The sequence below is a fragment of the Alternaria dauci genome, chromosome 5, assembly GCF_042100115.1.
Source record: "Alternaria dauci strain A2016 chromosome 5, whole genome shotgun sequence".
Taxonomy (NCBI): Eukaryota; Fungi; Ascomycota; class Dothideomycetes; order Pleosporales; family Pleosporaceae; genus Alternaria; species Alternaria dauci.
The window spans coordinates 2,212,539-2,233,444 of NC_091276.1; the positions used below are offsets into that span (position 1 = coordinate 2,212,539).

Consider the following 20,906-nt stretch of genomic DNA (forward strand, 5'->3'; position numbering starts at 1 on the left):
TGCGGGGATGCCTTGGAACACCGGATGCTATTTGCGAAGCTTGAAACATGCGCAACGCGACGAGCGTCATCGTTTGAGGTTGTTGCAGAGGCAGATTCCGATAGATGACGGTGTGTTGTCGCATTTGATGAGGGCCGGATGCTTTTTGGCCAGGAACTGTAAATCGCGTGCGCGCCCGACCCATCGGTCTCGGAGGCTCTCGCCAAGTTCCCTCCCGCACTTGCGTGCATCGCAGGATTTGCGCTGCAGCGAATCGGTTAGCTTGGCGCGACTTCTTGCAAAATACCTTTTGGTTAGCAGTGTGTAATTGGCGAGACGAATGATTCTTGAAACAAGCACAGAGAAGTCCGCAAGCCACCTCTCCCAATCAAAACCAAGAGCAGGCTTCTCGTGTTTGTCAAGGCATCTTTTCATTGTTACCCAAAGTTTTGCTGGTGCCAGCACACCAAGGCAGACCTGGACGCCTTACTTTGCAGCACCATGGCACGCGAGACAGAATCCCCACCGTGCGTCTCGATCGGGAATACAATGCAGACATCCACTAGGGTTCGGATTGATAGGTCGCATGTTTTGGGATGACAGCGGAGACGAATGCACGTCGGACAGTTAGCTGCGCTTGTTAGTTCAGCATGCGATAAACATCTTCATGGTCAAAGTTTCGATTATATCCGGCCCAACAAGGAAATCGGTGACATTCTAACGCCGCGGGAAATATATCGCAAGGTGTAATATATGGCATGGGCTGGGGTATAAAACAGATCGTCGGCCCAAAATCTGAGGAAGTAACCTTCCGGAAATCGGAATCGTAGATGCGTCATCAATCGGCATTCCAGGCATTGCGCTCTTCTCTGAAACTGCCGTAAGACGGGCTGGGATGATCCTCGCCCTCGTCCTCGTCCTGTGTCGTCTGGTTGCTGACATCGCGAGATTCCCAGTGGCTGGCTTCGCTTACAATGTGCGGTTTGACATCATGCTCTCTCTGCTCCTGCTCGCTCAGGTTCTCCGTGAACGGAAAGTTCAGGTTATGCTCAGCTTCTGGGTTCTGTGGCTCAGCCTCATCTGGGTTGAAGCCTTCTCGAATCTCCTCTTCTTCGCCCGCATCATACGTTTTACTGCGGTATCCGTTAGTCTCGTACTTTGCCCCGGACGGGGAGAGCAAACTTACACAAAGTGCTTGGAGGGAACTTCATTCCATCCTGGACCACCTTCCTTACGTGCCCTAACACGGTCGACTTCCTCAGCTTGATGGTCCTCGACGACAAGATCCACAAGCTGGCTCTTATCGGATTTGGCTGAACTGGATGAAGAAGACTTTTGGCGGAGAAGGTTGGCGAAAGGCGCGCGCGACTTGGAATGAGATGACTTTGAGCGAGAAGATTCTCCTTCGCTAGACTGACCGCGCTGTTTACCCTTGACCACAGACTCCTGGATGTCATGGATCTGGCTCTTCCTTCTCCGTTTGTTTTCCTTGGTGGGTTGCAGCAGGTTCCGGTTGGTCGATGCAGTCAGAATGTTCGGGTCGGCGTACATGCGATCTTCACGAGACGGACGGTGGGCTTCAATCACAGGATACTGCAGCTGAGTTAGACCGAATACCGTCGCTAGGAGGTGCATACTTACGTTCCAGTCTCCGAACTCGAGTTCACGAGCGTTATCATATAAGCGCTCTTCCTCGTCGTCAAGGTTGGGCTCTTCGACCGTGTCTGGTGTACCGTACTTGGCACCCTCGCCTTTGAGAGCCTTGTGTGGCCCGGGGCTCATGGCTCTGGCGCGGCTCGATGTAACTTTGCTGAGGAGGGGCTCATGCTCTGATCCCTGCCCAGGCTTAGGAATCCAGTACTTGCCCTTGCCTCCTCGTTCGTATCGCATGCCCTCGGCCATACGTGCCGCACGCGATGCCGAATCTTCGTGTGCCAAAACATTGTCGCGTGCATCAAAGTATCGATATTCGTAGTGCTTGCCAGCAAAGGTTTCTTTGGTATCTTGGATGAGGTCCAGAGGGCCAAATGCATCACGCAGAGCGTACTTGACGGGCAACCGCGCAGCAGAGATGGTATCGTCGGCATAGTCGTGCCAGGAAAAGGCATACCAATGGGCAAGTGCGAAGAGTGGCATCTCGAAGCAGATGAGAGCATCCTGCACAGCAGCGGCCAGGTTGTCGGGGCTGTAGCCAGGTACGTCATCTGGAATGGCACCCAAGAAGACGAGGATCGAAAGGAAGAATCCTTGCCAGTAAGAGGCGAAGATGATGCCCTTGATGCACAAGAATTTTGGCATGGGTCGGAAGGGCTTGAGATCGGTGGACATGCACACCCAGAACATGGCGAGGGCGTACAAACTGATGGTGATACTGACGTTATAGATCAGACCGCTCCAGAAGTAGCCAGAAGTCCATCCTATGTATCCTTCCTGGTATGTACCGGTAGCCTTCATGATGATGGTAGCCACAGACAGCAACGGCTTGACCCAGGTGTACTGCAGGATTCCACGCTTGATGGCGAGGAAGGTATGTGGATCGGATATGTCGATCTTGGAACAGACGAGGTTGAGCGGCCACGGGTGGGAAACGGGCGGGCGGCCGGTCATGAGGATGATGAGGGCGCGTTCGCCGCCAATGAAGTTGATAAGCAGTTGGAGAAAGGTGTAGATGGTGAAGGCCTGGGCCGTCAGTGATGGTTACTAGAGGAAGCTATTGCACGTACCTCGTAAACGTCTCTGAAGGGCTCTACATAGGACGCCGCAATGGTCGACACCAAGCTGGCCCATGATGCGCCTGCGTAAATGGGGACCCTTTGTGATATGAGCGAGGACACACGACTCCTGGAGAGAGTGCCTACATGAGCAAGATGCGGACGACATATCGCTGCAGCACCGGTTTACGGTAGTTCTTCCTATGTTTTGTTCAGCATACGCGTGTCGACAGTCGGCGGGTTCGCTCTCACGTTTGTAACCAGACAGCACTACAGCTACGTCAGCTCGAGTCATGCACGACGAGGCTCTACTACCTACACGAAAGTAACCAGACTCGCGACAAGAGCGCATACGCCTGCTACGATGATGACAGCACGTGCAAACCGAGCACCGGTGCCGCCAGACGAGAAGTCGGCGCCTGTGACGTCTCGTGGAAAGATGCCTGAAGCCATATTGAGGCGTAGGCGAGCAGACAAACAAGAAAGAAGCGGCAGTCGCAATCCTGGGGCCCGTAGAGAGAATAGAAGGCGGACGATGGTATTAGCGAGGGATCGCAGCCATGGTGTGTGTGTGCTGTCGACTGCCACCCGGTGTCGTGCGTGTGGTCTTGTGCACGTTCGCCCTCCACAAGGTGGTAGGTTTGCGGAGAGGCAGAACAGGTCCAAGCTCGCTTTCGCTGCACGGCGCCCATGACGCGTTTCCTGCAAGTCGCGCCTCGAACATCAATCGGCCCTGTTCTTAGCACTTGGGGTAGCGCCATCTTCAGCTTCATAGTGCACGCATCGACGGCGCGATACCCGCCCTGAGCATCTCGAAATTATCAACACCACGAGCACATGTCGCCAGACTGAGCAGGAGCCACCCCTTCGCTCCTTCCATCTCCGCTCGCCACGACCATGCGCAACTTCCCCCTCGAGCCATGAAGACGCCCACTCTCCTTCACACCACGCGCTGCAGTCATGGCGTCCCGAATCGTCGCGGAGCCCCTGGACCCGCGCGACGGCTTCAACTGGGTGTTCCTGGTTGAGCTGCTCATCTGCGGCATCCTGACCATCTTCTTCCTCTTCTACTTCAACCGCCTGTTCGCGACCCTCGTGTCCTACGGCATTCGCGCATACACCTGGCGCACCTTCAATGCCTACATCGACATCACCTCGCTCCAAATCTCCCTGCTGGGCGGCCGCCTCTTCTTCAAGGACATTCGCTATCATGGCCACAACGAGACGATACTGGTGCATGGCGGATACATCACCTGGAACTATTGGTTGCGGAGGGTCAAAGATGCCGGCGTATTTACTGACGGCGACCCTTCCTCGGAAGCCGACACTAGTAGCGAGCGCACACCAAGCACGCCCAGGAGCCGGTCTGACAGTCGAAGTGGAAATGTGGACAAGGCAGAAAAGGGAGGCAAGCAGACGCGGAAAGAGCTGCCATGTCGCTTCTCCATCAAAATTTCTGGCATCGAGGCCTTCATGTACAACCGGAGCCCTGCGTACGACGGTATCATAGACGCAGTCAAGAAGAAGGCCGAGAGCGCTGCCCAGGATGAGAAATCGCCCGAGGGATCCGTGACGGATTACGACAAGACTGAGAAAGACGAGCATCACCGCCACAACAAGCTGAAGAAGCAGCATACGGAGGGCGACAGCAACGCGACCCGACCTGTTACCGGTCAATCAACCTCGTCAACCCCCAAGAAAGCCGACATACCGGCCTTCCTGAGGCTCCTCCCTGTTCACATCGACATAGTGAAGGGCGCCATCGTCGTCGGAAATGAGCACACCATGGCCGTTATAACTGCTCAGTTTGAGAAAGCGACCGGTACCATCGATGCGTCTACATGTGGCCCCTTGGACGTTTACCAGCAGCTCTTCAATTTCCAGGTCACGCATCCCGTCGTTCATATGAAACCTAACCCCGATTACAAGATTGGACAACTCGATTCAGCTGTACAGTACAAGCAAGAAGCAGCAGGGGGTGTACCAGAAGACTCCATAATCGAGAAGGAGGCACGGCACAGAAGACACTGGCGTTGGCTAAGGAGACTTCCAAACTTGGCTGGCATCTTTTCCAGAGACTCAGATTCTATCCATACTCACACCAGGTCAGGCACGGCTAACAACACACCTCTGAATTCTCAATGGCATTTCCCCGGTCGCGAACCTTGGAAAGGTTTGGCAAGGTACCTTGACGATACCACCAACGACGGCCATGGCGAGTGGGATAGCCTCGAATACGCCAAGACGTCGTTGATTGCTGACTGCCCTTGTGTCAACGTTTCCTTCTACTGGGATGTTCCTGGTCCCGTCCCAAACGATCTCGACCACAGCAGGCACGTCGATCCCGCACGGCCGTACGACATCAACGGAAGCATTCCGCCCGACTATGGCATGGACATACAAATATTTGGAGGTACTATAAACTACGGACCTTGGGCGGACCGGCATCGCGGCATCTTCCAAAACATGTTCTTCCCTGGCAACCGTGTGGATGCTGTCCCAGCGACGCCCCTGAAGGCTGGCGACCTCCGTGTGCAGACCGTGTTCAAACTTTTCCTCAGCATCGAAAAAGATACCGTGTTGCGCATACCCACCCGCGAACCGTCCAAGGATTGGAAATGGAAGGGAAAAGCACACACGTTGAATGCACGCGAAAAGCCCGGGGACAAGAACAAGGGCAAAGCAAAGGCGTACCTCAGAAGGGGAAAGCGAAGAGACAACACTGGTGCGCAGAATGTCCGTCCTTTCGGATGGATTGATGTCAAGATAGCCGAGCAATCCACCGTCAATTATGTCATGGACATGTATGCCTCGAAACAAGGATACCAGAGCAAAGTGGATGTCGATATCGCCAGTACTGAGATCTCGTCCAGTGTCAATCACGGTCTGTTGTGGCGTTCTGGCGCTATTGGGGTCGACTGCGACCTTTCTAATCCTCTAGGCTGGAACACTTTGCGGAAATGGCTGTTCAACATCAAATGTCAAGATTTGGAGCTGTTCCTCCTCAGAGATCACATGTTCCTAATCATGGACCTTGTCGCTGACTGGGGCTCGGGTCCGCCGCCTGATTACTTTCTTTTTGTGCCTTTCCAGTACCTGCTCAGCGTTGACTTCTCCAACTTCAAGTTGTATCTCAACACCAACGACTCCAACATAATAAACAACCCATCTGATCTGGAAGACAACAACTTCGTTATCCTGTCTGGTCAGAACTTGCAAGGAGATGTGTCCATACCGCTGGACAAGTTCCGGCCGCTTGAGAATGAAATCAAGTTTGACGTCAAAGGTCAGAATCTTGGTCTCGAAGTTTTAATGCCTCAGAAGAACACATTGAAGACCTTTGTACAATCGCCAAAAGTAGCTCATCTGGGAGGGCTTGCCTTGAGCGGGAGTCATACCTTCATGACTGAGACATCGCCCATGAACACCGATAGGCTTTTCATGGACATCCAAGGTCATAAGCTCAACCTTGAACTATACGGCTGGCTCATACATCACTTCATGAAGATCAAAGACAACTACTTTGGCGATGACATGCACTTCAAGACACTGGAGGAGTTCCAGGGGCTGCCAAGTACCACTCTAGCAGCAGATGGGACCCAGGCAGACATACAACCAGCCAAGCTTTCGAACGACCTGGATGTGATACTGTGCATCTCTGCGGATGAATCGTGCGTACTGCTACCTGCCAATCTGTACGCAGCAGAGCGTGGCATCCGAGCCGATCTTCCGTTCGCTTCTGCGGATCTCAGATTTACCAACTACTACATGGATCTGATGGTCAATTTTAGTCCTATCAGCATATCCCTCGGAGGCCTAATTCCAGACGCTGAGGTCCCCAACGAATTCACAAGCGGGCCTACCGAGCTCTTTGTTGACTCAACGATCATCTTTGGACATCGTCTTTTTGGACTACCACCAACCGAGCCGACTTATCTGTGTAGCTGGGAATTTGAAATAGGAAAGATCACCGGGGATTGCACATCAGAGTTTGTTGAAACTGCAGCAGGAGCAGCGCGCTCATTTGCTTTCACTCTTGACGACGATGAGAACACTCTGCCTATAGGCGAAATTCCGGTCATTCACGATGCGACTTTCTTGAGACTGAAGACACACGATATCAGCGTCTGTGTACACATCGCCCAAGAAGCATTGTTACTCAAGACGAGTCCCGTCAGTCTCAACTTCAACGATCTCGCTGGAAATACATTCTCTCAGCGACTCAACGTTTTAATACCCGACTTCACGATTAGTGCCGTTCCATCCAAGTCTGTATCGCATCACCGAGCACACTCCAAGGACAAGGAAACTGTCACTACCCAGGCCTATCTCCAAACGACTGTGTCGTTAAGTCTGTTGACTCGCAAGCTGGACTTTTCGCAGGAGCGCGCACAGCAACAGGCTCACATGCGGTTGCACGATAAACGTACTAATCGTATCCGCTTCATGCTTGCTGATGAGCGAGCCTCGTCTCCACATCAAGACGACACAAATCGACAAAATTTGCGTGCACCAGCGATGCAATATCCGGATGTACCTCATCCGATCTTCCTGTACCAGCCGCCTCACCATGCCAGTTCGATCACATCATCTAAGCAGTCCTCGTCTGCTTCATCCTCTAGTGTGCGACGAACGCATCCAGGTGGCAAGCGATCGTCTCCAGCCATGTCATTTGCTAGCAGTATCCGATCTGCAGTCAGGCATAAGGCAGACAAGACGACCGTAGGTAGCAGTGATAGTCGGACACTCCTGAGTGGATCCCCAAATCCAATGCATACAACTCACCGACCATATTCGCCCGCTAGGAATGATGAGCGAGTGGAGCACGACTGGACGCCCTCATCTGTCGCATTATCTAGCAGCCTCGCCGTACCCTACTTTCCGTTCGATCAGGTCGAGCCGGATTTGTCGGATGTTCCTTCCTTTCCTACCATACCTTCTAGCAATCGTTTCCGGGATACTGACGACGTCGTCTTCAACGATGTGTCAACGAAGCATTTGGATGAGAGCTTCACCCACAGCAGCATACTGATCAGTGCAGAGCCAGGTATACGCGTCTTTTGCACACCGGAATTCGTCACATGTGTTTCGAGTCTGCTCGAATTAATTCAACCACGGCGTCCTGAAGATCTTTTGGACGAATTTCAAGTCAACGTCATGACTAAGATCCTTGAGAACAGGAACCGGCTAGAAGGCAAAGGCAGCTCAGTTGAATTCAGCGTTCGCATACCTTTTACGCACATTCGATTCCAGCACAACTTCCAAGCTCGCTCCACAAATGAGACGGGGCAGGATCAATATGATGTCATCCTGAACAGGCTTGTGCTGGCAGCGAGGATCAAGAAGTTTCCTGGTGAAAGAGCTGGCGAGAACTCACTTTCGTTACATACCACTTTGGGCTCGCTTGGTCTCTCTGTAACCGAGCGCGATCTTGACGACATGGGTGGGGGAGTTGCTATTCAGGCTGAAATCAGGGACGTTTTGTTGTGGATGTTGCAGAGCAAAGAAACCTCAGTGAACGTCTCTTTTCGGTCATTAGAGAATGCCGTCGCAAGCAAGAAGGTCGAGTACCTAGCAGCGCTCATCCACCGGACGACACTGTTATCTGAGAAACTGATTACAAGATTCGCTGAAGTTGAGCAAAGACAACAACATCGACTACGCTATCTGGCCTGGTACCTCACAAGCGTACAAGACCAATATTCAGATCCCGCCTTTCTTACCAAAGCGTCTTATGCCCTTCGGGCGGCTAGAGACCACCTGCGGAGCCATGATTCTTGGAAGATTATTTCCCGATTTCGGTATACCTGGCAATGTCTTCCACAAGTCGAGAAAGACGCCATTCTTGGGGATTGTTCGCAGTCTGATGTGGCATGCCCTGTCAATGCTGAGGAAAAGATCATCGGGATGTGGGACCAGTGGCGTACGTGGGATCTAGCGCATGTGAAGAAGAGCCTTGCGATGAGACTGCTTTTTGGACATCTCGAAGAGCCGCTCCCAACGCCCGATTCTGCACCTGTCCATGTCGACATCAGGTCAGCAGAGATCAAATTCATCATCGATCCTGGCCCAAGACAAAGCGAAGTTTCTCTAGGTCTCCTAGCCTTGAATATCGTCTTGATGCCCCCAGCGCAACCTGATGGACTAATGGTGATAGACGCCGGCGCTCTAAAGAAATCCACAATCGTTCAGATCAGCTCCGGGCATACGTCACTACATGTTCAGTGGGAGATCTGCGAGCTTGCAGAATCACTACTAGAGCTGTTCCAGAAGGAAAATCCGAGAGCAGCAGAAAAGACGAAGGCGATAACTCCGCCACCAAGACAAACCTCGAAACCCATGTATGACCATGATCTTCAGGTGGTATTTGCGACCGACAAGGTCCAGATTACGCTAGATACTATCAACCTTCGAAGCATCAACACAGGCAGAAGCATGCGGTTCTCTTTTCTCGATGCAGATAGTAGAGCATCGGAACTTGGGGAGATCATATCCGCTCATCTTCACGTCGACGTCGCTGTGAGTGAGCTGTCCTCTCGTTCGCGAGTCTTGGCCAAAACGCAGTTTGAACAACCAAGTATCTACTTTGCTATGGTAGAGCCCGCAGGCGAGAGCAAAACACCGAATGAAATCAAGGTAGCAGCTGCAAGTCGCAAGATTGTCGTGAAGGTGCAAGAGGACATCTTAGGCCTTATCGAAGTGGCGGATCATGTGCTCAAGGACGAGGCCGCGTATTTCCATCGACAATCCGCAAACATGAAACAATTCACGAGCACAACCCCGAAGGACGGAAAGCCCGATAAGAGCTCTACTCAGCTTCCCAACATCTCACTTGCACTGTTCATGGACGCATATCAAATCGAGATTGCTGTTCTTCAGCCTCTTGGATGGTCAATCACAGGCTCGTCCGGACGTATTGCTGTCATCCCAGCATTGAGCAAGCATGTCACCTTGCAGGTGGACTATGATCTCGAAGCCAACTTCCATCGGCTATACAGTACGTCGAAAGAAGGCTCACACGTCATCAGCTCGCTTGAGCTGCCTCCTCTCAATGGAAGACTGTCGATTACGCAGACCGAGAAAGAGACCAAGGTTCTGGCGTCGGGCATCGTCGAAAAGGTACATGTCCAGGCTTCAGAGATTCAGTCCCTCGTTGCGACCATCAACAAACCGGAGATGTCACATATGTTCCAGGCGGTTAAGGATGATGTTGGGGTTCTGAAGACGCATATTGAGGAGTTGTTCCCAGCCTCAGCAAGCTCGCCAGTAGTCAAAGCTCCTACGTCTTCACCGGATATCTTGTTCGATGTGCGGATGACGCTGCACGGAATGCACATTTCAGCTAGTGCCCCTGGTCAGCATCCAGACTCGCCGACAGCAAGTCTCGCGTTCAGGCTGTCCACAGTTCAGCTCAAAGCCACAAACATCGATTCAGACCAGAGTATCATGCTGTATCCCGAAGCCGTGGTGCGGATTCATGAAATTACCATCGATATGGACCTCAAGGATCAAGACTCGGTTCGTCAATGTGGTAATCTCACGTTTGGAGCTGTTTTCCAGGCAACTACCGAGAAAGATTCTGAACCTACCCGCAGAGTTTACAGTCTTCGAAGCTCTGGTCTGGAAGTGAACGTCTTCGCAGACACAGCGTCAGCAGTAGTGGACGTGGTGAACCATCTCCAGGATAAGATCAAGGATCTAGATCTCTCTAAAGAGAAGAAATATCTACGTCGTCTCCGGCACACGAAAAGCAGAATCTCTCATCAACGCGATCGGAGTCTCAAAAGCGATGCGCATCAAGATTCTGACAGTATCAGCTCAGGAGCCCTCTTTACGTCGACGTATGCTTTGGAACTCCTTGACCTACAAGTCAGCTGGATTGTCGGAAACTCTGTCGCCCCTTTCCCCCGAACTGAGATCCACGATCTTGTGCTTTCTTTCGGAAAAATTGACCTGTCGACACAGAAAGACGATGCCGCGCGCTTGATGGTTGAAGATATGCGGTTACAGATGGTGCCGGTATCGGCGAGCAAGAAGGTGCGATCGTCTAACTCAGCATTACTGCCTAAGATGGTGTTCAACGTGGCGTATGCGTCCACAAAAGATACGCGCAAACTGGCGTTCTACGCTGCCGGCAAATCACTCGATCTCCAGCTGGACTCGCACTTCGTCTTACCCGGAAATGTCATCGAGCGGTCTATTGCGCTTGCCGGCAAGAAATTTCGCAAGGCTTCTGCTAACTGGAATATGACACCCACGACCACTGGTGCACAACGAAAAAACCCTTTTGGGAACAAACGTCTTGCGTCGCTGACCGCCGATGTCAACTTTGCTGGAGCTGTGGTACATATCCACGGCAGTGACAAAGCGCCAGTACAAGGCGCTTCCAGTCGGGCCCAGCAAAAGGGACGCTACAGCCAGTTCGTAGGTGACGAGTCGAAGAGCAGTATGGCACTACGAGCTCCAGGCGTGGCAGTGCGCGTCGAGTATACAGATGACGGAAGCGATCCTTCTCTGAACGCCGAGCTTCGAGTCGATGGATCAACCAACACGTTACTACCGACTGTCGTGCCTATTATCATCGATATATCGGATAGCATCAAAGCTGTGGTCCGCGAAAAGGATAATGAGGATGAGGCTGCATCACCCGAGCAGTCTCGAGACCAATCAAAGCCGACTGCCAAGTTGCTCGACGAAGATAACATCATCACTGCAGACCCTACCACCATTCTGGGTAGGACAAGGCTCAACCTAGGACTCCGGATTTGCAAACAAGAGTTCAGTCTTAGCTGCCAGCCCATCGCTCGTGTCACAGCAATTGCCAAGATTGAGGATATCTACATTACGGCCAACAGCGTCAAATCTCAAGAGCATGGTCACTTCTTTGCTGCATCAGCCACGTTTGAGAAACTCGTGACTACTGTTCGGCACGTATACTCTCGTGAGTCTACGTTTAGTCTGGACATGGAGTCAATCGTGATTTCCCTGATGAACAGCAAACATCTCAGCGGCACCAGTGGTATCTCGGCGATCCTCAAGATCAACCCGACCGCTCTACAAATCAACGCGCGCCAACTGCAGGACTTCCTGTTGTTCAGGGAAATCTGGGTGCCGCCAGAAATCCGCCGGTCTTCCAAAGCGTCATCACCGAGCGCCAACTCAGAACCACAGGAGTTTCTTATACAACGCTATCAGCAAATCGCTGCTGGTACCGCATTTCCTTGGAATGCCAACGTAGCTATTGCGGATGTCAAGGTTGATCTCGACTTGGGTCAATCGATCGGAAAGTCATGGCTCCACATTCACAACATGTGGGCATCGTCCAAGAAGACTACGACTTCGGAGCAGAATCTATGTATTGGTGTCGAGAAGATTGGTGTTGAAAGTACGGGTCGCACGAGTGGCTTCATCGAGCTGCATGAGATCAAAGTACGCACGTCAATTGGGGGGCCATTGCAAGAACCAGGCACTCGTCAAACACCTCTGATCCAAGCATCAGTTGCCTTCCGCCAGTTGCGTGTAAGGACTGGGTTCGACTTTCAGGCTTTTGTGATGGCAGACATTGCAGACTTCGGCTTCCTGATGTATAACGTCCGCCCTGAGGGCGACGATGCACAAGATCGACTGGTTGCTATACTTGACGGTGGCAAGATTCACGTATTTTGTCATGCTACGAGTGCTGCACAGGGTCTTGCGCTATGGCAAGCGATCGAACGATTGATTCAGGAGAACCAACAGGCGTACAAACAATCTCTCCGAGATATTGAGAAGTTCCTGCGTCGCAAATCATCGGTGCCTGAGCCATTCACACCACCAGGATCGAGCAGTCAGGTTCTCACAAAGCCGGACAAGGACAACTTCAAAGCACCCATCTCACTGCATACTGATGTTATCGTCACATTACGGTCAATCAGATTTGGCGTCTTCCCATCGACATTCATAGACAACCAAGTGCTGATGCTGGAAGCTGGCGACATGCAAGCGCGCTTTGCTGTTGCACTCGAGAAAAAGACCAAGATTCATTCTAGTCTCGGCATGACACTTGGTCAACTCTCCGTCGCACTGGCTTCTGTGCCAACGCCAAAAAAGAGTAAACCCGTGACCGACCTTACAGTTGAAGACGTGTCGGCAAGCGTCAGTTCCGCACGTGGCGGCACAATCTTACGTGTGCCCAAGGTCATCGCTACAATGCACACCTGGCAAGTACCCAAGGGAACACACATCGACTATCTCTTCCGTAGCTCGCTCGAGGGTAAAGTCGACGTCGGGTGGAACTACTCCCGTATCTCTTACATTCGCACCATGTGGTCTAACCATTCCCGCACCCTCGCCTCCCGCCTCGGCAAGCCACTTCCAGAATCCAACATCAAGATTAGCACGTCCCAAACCCTCCAAGACGATCCCGATGCCCCTACTACCGACCCTAACGCCGCTGATAAGACGGCGATGCCGTCCAACCGCCCCCGCGCTCCCTCCGTGTCGCAAGATGGTCAGGAGAAAATCACGGCTGTAGTCAATGTTCCACAGTCGCGCTACGAATATACGCCACTGGAGCCGCCGCTGATTGAGACGCCGCAGCTAAGGGACATGGGTGAGGCGACGCCGCCGTTGGAGTGGATTGGGTTGCACAGAGATCGCCTGCCGAATGTTACGCATCAGATTGTTATTGTTACGTTATTGGAAGTTGCGAGGGAGGTAGAGGAAGCCTACGAGAGGATTTTGGGGAGTAGCTGAGTTGGTGATAAGAAATCAAGAGGTGGGGAGTTGAACGGAACAAAACAAGCGCGCATGTCCTCGGAGATTAATCGTCTAGCATTATTTGGTAAGGTGTTTAGGGGAAAGGGATTGGTACATTGGGTAAAATGGCGTTTTGGAAAAAAATCAGTCGGTGAACATATCTGAATCAACATGTATATATTGAATTTCTGTGCCTCTGGGTCTCAAAATGATACCGTCATCCTGAACAAGCAGACCGTTTTGGGTGTGCTCAACTAACAACAATGCTGGTTGTTGAGCTATATATGAATCGTATATGGTCATTGGCTATGGTGGCGATGGTGATGCGGTAATATTGAGTCGCTCATCGTCTATGGGTTATAGCCGTACCATTATGCTCAACTGAACTTGCTGCTACAAGATCCGTTAGGCACGACTGCGAAAGCCAGAAAGCGCGAGGGAGACGTGTCGCGTCATGACGTCACGCGCCGATGGCTCGCCAAGCCAACGACGAACCCTCGATCGGCCATCTTTTCTTCTTGACAGCCCCCTCCATCCCAACAATCACGCCACCACCTCAGCGACAACCAGATGGATTCAGCTTTTAGATCATCGTAACCTTCGCAGGCAATGCATATGCTACGTTAAGCTATGCAGATCGCCTGCCCACCTTCTCGTATGGAATCACGAAATCTTGTACCACCTAGAGGCGGATCTCGTGGCGTGAGATGCTCTTCAGTGCAAACCTTTGGGTCTCCATAGCCCCTATTGTATTAAAAACAGTCCGTCGGATCGGCCCTAAACACCGAGACCACACGACTTCTCAAGTATATCTCGACTTCATCGGAGGAATACACCGAAACCAGTCCGCTGCGTCGTTGGAGATTCCATCAGCATTACCAGCTATAAAGAGGTGGCGCCCCCATCCATGGGCTTTGCATCGCAAACCATTGATAATCATGTCTGGCGAAACATTAGCAGACAATCGGATGAGATCCTGCTAACAACTATGTTTTCAGAACTCATGGTACAGGACGGAGCCTATGACTTCCACAAGGCGCTATACCAGATATATGGGCCGTGGACTTGATATGGGTTATGCGACGTACGATCTTGCTGGTACTAAGGGCTGGCTCCAATCTTGCAGACTTCGAAATTGCCCTCGACGTTGATCCGGCTGTCACAGCGGATACATGGCGATCGGAAGCCCTCTAAAAGAAGCTCACTATCTTGAAAAAACTGAGAGTATTGGCTCCTTCTCTCACTGGTGACTTGTAGCGGGATACTATCTCTTGCTGGAATCGGCTAGATGTTAACTTAGGCAGGACTTAGGCTGACGAAGCTCGTGTCAGCGCTATTTGGTATCCTCGAATCTTGGCACTACGACTTGCGCTTTGCCGTCTGTCCGGTCTTACGCAAAGACCAATCACAACCTCTTTAGCCTTGTATGATGAGCCTATCTGGTTCGCGCATGGCGTACAGCCAAGCTGGTCTATTATCGTCGTTTAGAAGTACAGCCCCCCGAATGAGGAGTAAGCAACTGAGCCTCAGACTTTGACAATATAAGATCACGCTTCGCTTACCTTCGCAGGCCTCGATCCGCTTGGAAACCACTACTGACTTCGGGATCGTGGTTCAATTAGTGGTGTGACTTCAGGATCTTGCTGCGTTACCACCGCTAATGCTCTTAGCTGCCAAGTTGGCTCAGATCGAGGTTGTGCAGGTGCGCTGACTGGTAATGAACGGCCGCAGGACTTTAACCTTTGGCTCCTTTCAACTAACAAACTCTTACCACATCTTTGACGCGGCTTTAAACAGGATCGATCAATGCAGCATCCGATCGCGAGGTCTGAACATAGCGGATTTCTCTTTTGTGAACAGAACGCATCGCCCAGACCTCGCCTGGCTTCAACAAAACGCGCACACCAGAAGCTTGTCAATAGTCAGAATGCTATAAAGCTTTGCAAGATACGTCGTAGTCTCCCCACAGCAGCATCTCACACACACGCCTCAGCGAAACGCGCCGTTTGCCGGTACTTGAGAACAGATGGACACCACAACGATCCAGAATTCATCATACCCCTCCAATACACCGACCTTCGATAACGTCCATGACGGCAATATCGATACAGGCTCTGACTCTTTTCAGTTCAGCCATGGTCTTGCGGGTGTCGATCAAGCCTCGAATAACAAGTTCGTCAACATCCTCATTGTAACTGCTCTGTTACCAATCATGCTCGCTTTATGCTTTCGTGTCTTCGTTGCCACGAGAAATGATCGACGAAGGATCTCAGCGATCGCTTCATGTAGGGGTCAAGAATTTTGGGCAAAGAATCGTTATGTGTACTGGGGGGCACTCAAGCGACACTTTCTTTATGCCCCAGTTGGGCCCACGAAACGTCGACAGCCAGCAAAAGGATCTACAGGTGTTACGACATCAGCTTCTCTTCCCACTCGCGCCCATTTCGTGGTAATCGTCGTCTATATTCTCAGCAACGTGGCATATTGCCTAGTCATCTCTGTTCGTCCACGTGCTCAGATGGTGGCTGAATTTCGCGGCCGATGTGGAACTCTTGCGACATTCAACCTCATACTCGCCGTTCTCTTTGCCCTTCGGAACAACCCTTTGATCAACCTCCTCCAAGTCAGCTACAATACCTTCAACCTTTTCCATCGATGGACGGCGCGACTTGTTGTGTTAGAGGCCACCGCTCATGCCGCCGCTTTTCTGTACAACACATATCGGATGACTCATAATGGGAAGAGTGGCTGGCATAGTGTGGGTTGGCTTCTACAGCGATCGCTGTCATATCAGTGCGGCCTTGCGGCGTTCGTCGCTTTTTTGTTTCTCGTGGCTCAATCCATCGGTCCTATTAGACGCTCTTTTTACGAGACATTCCTTTGTTTACACCGCATCGGCCTCGCAGTCGCGATATTTGGTGTCTACTTCCATTTGGCAAAGCACGCTCTGCCACAACTGCCCTGGATCTACTTAGTCATCATCCTCCTATCACTAGAACCTTTGGTTCGCATCTTTCGCATACTACATTACAACTTTTCCTGGAAAGAAAAGACGTGGACCCGTGTGAGCCTGGAACCGTTACCTGGTGAGGCGACGCGTGTCACCTTTACGCTTCCCCACTCGTGGAACGCCATTCCTGGGTCACACGTTCAGATCTACATGCCAAGAATAGCGCTTATGGGGTCACATCCGTTCTCAGTGGCTTGGTCCCAACCATCTGGATACGCGAGCATTCTGGCGGAAAAGGCGCCCTCCACCATCAACGACCTTGAATTGGAAGACGGGCCTAGCACCGTCTCGTGTATCGTTCGCTCACGCCAAGGAATGACGAATTGCCTTTACAAGCTGGCGGCGAAATACGAGGGCGCTCAGGTGCAGTTCCGGGGAGCGATCGAGGGGCCATATGGCGGCTATCACTCATTCGACTCGTATGGCACTGTTGTCCTCTTTGCTGGCGGAGTGGGAATCACACACCAGTTATCTTTCGTCCGACATTTGCTCAAGGCGCACAACAGTAACACTGCTGCGACACAGAAAATTGTCCTCATCTGGTGCATCACCAACCTCGATGCGTTGGAGTGGGTGCGGTCGTGGCTTGATGAGATCGCGGCAATACAGCACTTTCACGAAGTCGTGAGCATACGCATCTACGTTTCCAGGATGGTCTCATTCGAGCTTGAAAGTTGGTCCTTACCGGCGTACCTCGATGTCAGACTGCAACGATGCGTTGTACAAGATGTGCTGGATGGAGAGGTGCTTGCACAGATCGGTGCTATGGCGGTTTCAGTGTGTGGGCCAAGAGGCTTCAGTGACAGCGTTAGGGCAGCTGTCAGACGTCGGGTGAGCGTACGGAGCATTGACCTCTTTGAGGAGGCGTTCTCGTACTGACCCACACCTTCTGTGGGATAGTCATCTATCACCATCGCAAATCCATCAAGGCACGTGTACGGGCAGGCTGCACTTGGTTGATGTGCCCGGGTCGATTTGAACAAGGCATGACTATAATACGACATTGTTGCGACGCTGGTTGGGCTAAGTTCTTGGAATAACGCCAGAGTGTCACCAAAGTCGGCCGAGTCTAAGGCAGGTGTGCACCGCCGGAATATGTTGCCGCATGAGGTGATGACCACAAGCTTGAACGCAGTGTCAAGTTTTTCGAGAGTCCATCCATGGTTGGCATGTCTCAGTTCGTCGTTTGGTTGGGAGGTCGGCCACTAAATTGTGAGTCTTTGCTCGTATCGTAAATGGAAGTAGAAGTATACTCGCCTTCTTTTGATCAAAAGGTCTACTATGATAAATATGTTAAGAAGAATTATTACGACGCTTCGTTTTGTCGCAAATAAGCAGAGGCCTGAGCACAAAGCACATGGTTGTAGTCGTTGGTATTATCAACCATCCATCTGACCGACGTCTATTTCCAAACCTACTTAAAACAACAGAATGAGAGATCTATGTGCATATATCTGTTCTGTCTAGTTGTCGATGTCCCTACCTACAATTTAGATACATCAAGGATTTCCGTCTCTTGTGCTGCGCAGGTCATCAACTGTGTGTCGCTAATTTCGCTCAGCGGTGATGGTCCATCGCAATTCAAACTGCCATGATCTTCTATTTGTGTCTCGAACCTTCTTACAAGTAATAAACTTATGGATAGTGTCGAAGCGGCGCGAAGATGCGATACGCTCTGCAATGTGGTGAGAGTACACGTCGCTTCCTCAACTCTTAGTGTTCCTTCCTCACCGTCATCAGTACAACGTTCTCTGTCATCTCACTATTGGTTCGCTCACCACCTCTTACAAAAACACCAATTTTACACGATCGAACATCCAATAGGCATTGCTGAACCGGCTTTTCCTACTACCAGCAGAGTAGGTTCTCTCACTTGCGCTTCACTACCAACAATAACCCGACACGGTTTTAGAAATCCACTCCGAACCAACGTTGAAGCCCGTTCCTCCTCCACAAACACGTCAACAACCTACTCGTTCACTCCACTGCAAGCAATCCAAACGATCTACCTACAATGTCCGACCCCAACGCGACCAACAACGGCAACGGCACTGCCCAAGAAGCATCCTCTTACCACAACCCCGTCGAGCTCGCTGACCTTGGCACTGCGCGCTTCGATCAAGCAACCGCCGCAAGCGGCGACCGCGACTTTGCTCTCCGCGTCAACCAACCAATCATCATCCCCACCGGCTCTGCGCCCCGCGGACTCGAGAGCCAGGCACATGCCTGGAAGACGTTTCTGTATACCACTGATGAAGTAAACAACCTGGAGGAACTCAAGGGTGACTTACACGGTGGACAGCTGCACCGCGAGAATAGAGCTGCTGCGAATCCTCAGGGTATGGCGCCGATGGACTTTGGCGGTGGTAGAGGTAGAGGAGGCTTGGAGAGGGGAGGTCAAGCTGGTGCTAGGGCTGGGCGAGCGGGAGCTGCTGGACGAGGTGGCATAAAGGATGATGGGCAGATGAACGGACTGTGTGCGGGCAGGAAACCGGATTTCGATGCGCCGCCCATGGCCAAGGGGATGGCGGAGGAGATGGACAAGAGTATGTTTTGGGATGAACCTATTGTCTGAGTGAAGACAGTGGCGTGTTGCGGAAAGTCCATGAGAATACAGGATATGTTCAACAGTCATTGATGCTATTCATTGCTGACGTGGCGCTGAAAGCACGCCTTTCATACCGAATCTAGGGGGATAGGAAAAAGTCACACGGCATATAGCAACTCTTCTTCGGTTCACCATAGTCAAACATAAACTGATACACATCCTAAGGTATGAGTAGGATGGGAACTGCGATCATAGTGTTCGAGAGATGCGTCCAGGCAGATATTCTGCACGAATATGCAATTGCTGTGGAATGGTGGTAGCGCAGGGAAGTATTGGTAATTGCAAAGGTCAACAGGAAGTAAGAACCAAGAATATACAAGGCCTATGACAGTTCTCAAGCTTCATCAAGCCAGTCCACACGAAGGCTTACATTCACTCAGGACCGTGCTAACCATTGCAACCCTTTAGCAAGAAAACTCTCCTTGCTTGTACCTGCGTCTGCTATACCATCTGATTACTCATATCCTAGCCACTTTTGTTCCTTTTGTTGACCAGCACATGTGACAGATCAGCTGGTGGTTGATATATTAGCAAGCAAACATGCAGCTCTGATCAGCCAACTCACGTCTAGCTCTTCCCAGCAGTTGCCCACTTCTTATAGACAAACACAAAGTGCCCCAGGCTGCAAAGTGGTACCAGAAGCAACGCAGAGGCCAGGGCAATTCGCTGCACAATAGCCGGCAAGATGAATGGTGCCACAGCCGACACCTGATCGTACCCCACCACCAGGTAGGGCGGCGGTGAGGGTGGAGAGTAGGAAGACAGGAGCGAGGATAAGGCCTTGTAAATGCATTGTTGTTCGATATAAATGGTCTGCTAAGTTGTGAGTGGGTGAGGCGGATATGGTAGTGAAGGATGATGGAGTAGGAGAAACTTTGATGGTGATTGCGACTATAGGTATTTATTGTAAAATTTCAGCGATGGCGACAATGGTAATGGGGCACATATATGTTGCTTGTAGTGTGTGGGTTATTGCAGTACCATGGGTGAGACAGCATGTACCACGGTATTGCTTCGCGATGCCTTTGTGAGTCTGGCACGTCCTGGCTGTTTGGATGGTAATGATTCAGAATAGTGAGGCCAAGTAGGTGTAATTAGGCGCCTGTCCTGGGTCCTTGTGACAAGGGCGAGTATATTCCGACAGGCGCATTCCCATATCGATCTATGCAAGCAGTACATAAGCTGATGATTGTAACCGGCATCGTGCTATAGGAGACACATTTCATACTCAGGCCACTTTATATTCAGTTCCCAATACAGAAATTTCCCATTTACACTCATTCCTCCATTACATCTACACAGATATAAGATGAGTGAGACTTCCAAATCTGACTGAAATTACACTTACCCCTTACGCACCTCCACTCCCTCCTTGCTGCCAGGGACAGTCGCACCACACATAGCTACTTGTCTGCTTGCAAGTTCCGGGACAGCCCTGTACGCAAGTGTTCCACGGAGCAACAGCACCACATTCCACAACGACGGAGGGAACGGCGACGGCGAACACGGTCGTGGTGAGGCCTAGGGTAGCGAGCGCCATAATTGAGAATCGGGCGTGCATGTCGGACTAGAACTGCGGGTATGTAGGATACTTGGATAATGATACAGCAAGGGATGGTATGAAGAAATGAATATAAGTAAGGATATTGGCTTTTTGAGTTTGGAAAGTTACTTAATATGAAACGAGGAAGTTGATTCTTTATACCAGCACAACGAGTTGACTTTGAGACACAGTCACTTTGACGGCGTAGTAGGTCCGTTGGAAAAAGATTTACCCAAAAAAGGAAGTTAGCACATGTAGCCTGCATGCTTTCAGGTCGTTTGAATGTGATGGTGGCACGAGAGTCCTGACCTGGATGGT

General features: G+C 51.3%; 3 protein-coding genes across 3 annotated transcripts; 2 read left to right on the forward strand and 1 right to left on the reverse strand.

Annotated features, from left to right (window-relative positions):
• Positions 1-649: 649 nt before the first annotated feature.
• On the reverse strand, positions 650-3,302 carry ACET3X_006198 (uncharacterized protein). The gene is made up of 7 exons (XM_069452383.1): positions 3,010-3,302; positions 2,943-2,960; positions 2,838-2,891; positions 2,703-2,790; positions 1,621-2,658; positions 1,166-1,572; positions 650-1,112 (listed from the first exon to the last, which is right to left on the reverse strand). The coding sequence occupies exons 1-7, from the start codon at positions 3,141-3,143 to the stop codon at positions 818-820; spliced, it is 2,034 nt and encodes a 677-aa protein (XP_069306558.1). The 5' UTR covers positions 3,144-3,302; the 3' UTR covers positions 650-817.
• A 348-nt stretch (positions 3,303-3,650) lies between these two features.
• On the forward strand, positions 3,651-13,424 carry ACET3X_006199 (uncharacterized protein; the record flags this gene model as incomplete). The annotated part of the gene is made up of 1 exon (XM_069452384.1): positions 3,651-13,424. One exon carries the CDS (start codon positions 3,651-3,653, stop codon positions 13,422-13,424), a length of 9,774 nt encoding a protein of 3,257 aa, XP_069306559.1.
• A 5,027-nt stretch (positions 13,425-18,451) lies between these two features.
• Positions 18,452-19,012, forward strand: ACET3X_006200 (uncharacterized protein; the record flags this gene model as incomplete). The annotated part of the gene is made up of 1 exon (XM_069452385.1): positions 18,452-19,012. The coding sequence occupies one exon, from the start codon at positions 18,452-18,454 to the stop codon at positions 19,010-19,012; it is 561 nt and encodes a 186-aa protein (XP_069306560.1).
• Positions 19,013-20,906: the final 1,894 nt, after the last annotated feature.

Coding starts and splice junctions, on each gene's coding strand:
- ACET3X_006198 (XM_069452383.1), bottom strand. CDS start 3,143: ATGGCTTCAGGCATCTTTCCACGAGACGTCACAGGCGCCGACTTCTCG. Junction 1,573..1,620: donor TCGAGTTCGGAGACTGGAAC/GTAAGTATGCAC, acceptor ACTCAGCTGCAG/TATCCTGTGATTGAAGCCCA. Junction 1,113..1,165: donor GTTCCCTCCAAGCACTTTGT/GTAAGTTTGCTC, acceptor CGGATACCGCAG/TAAAACGTATGATGCGGGCG.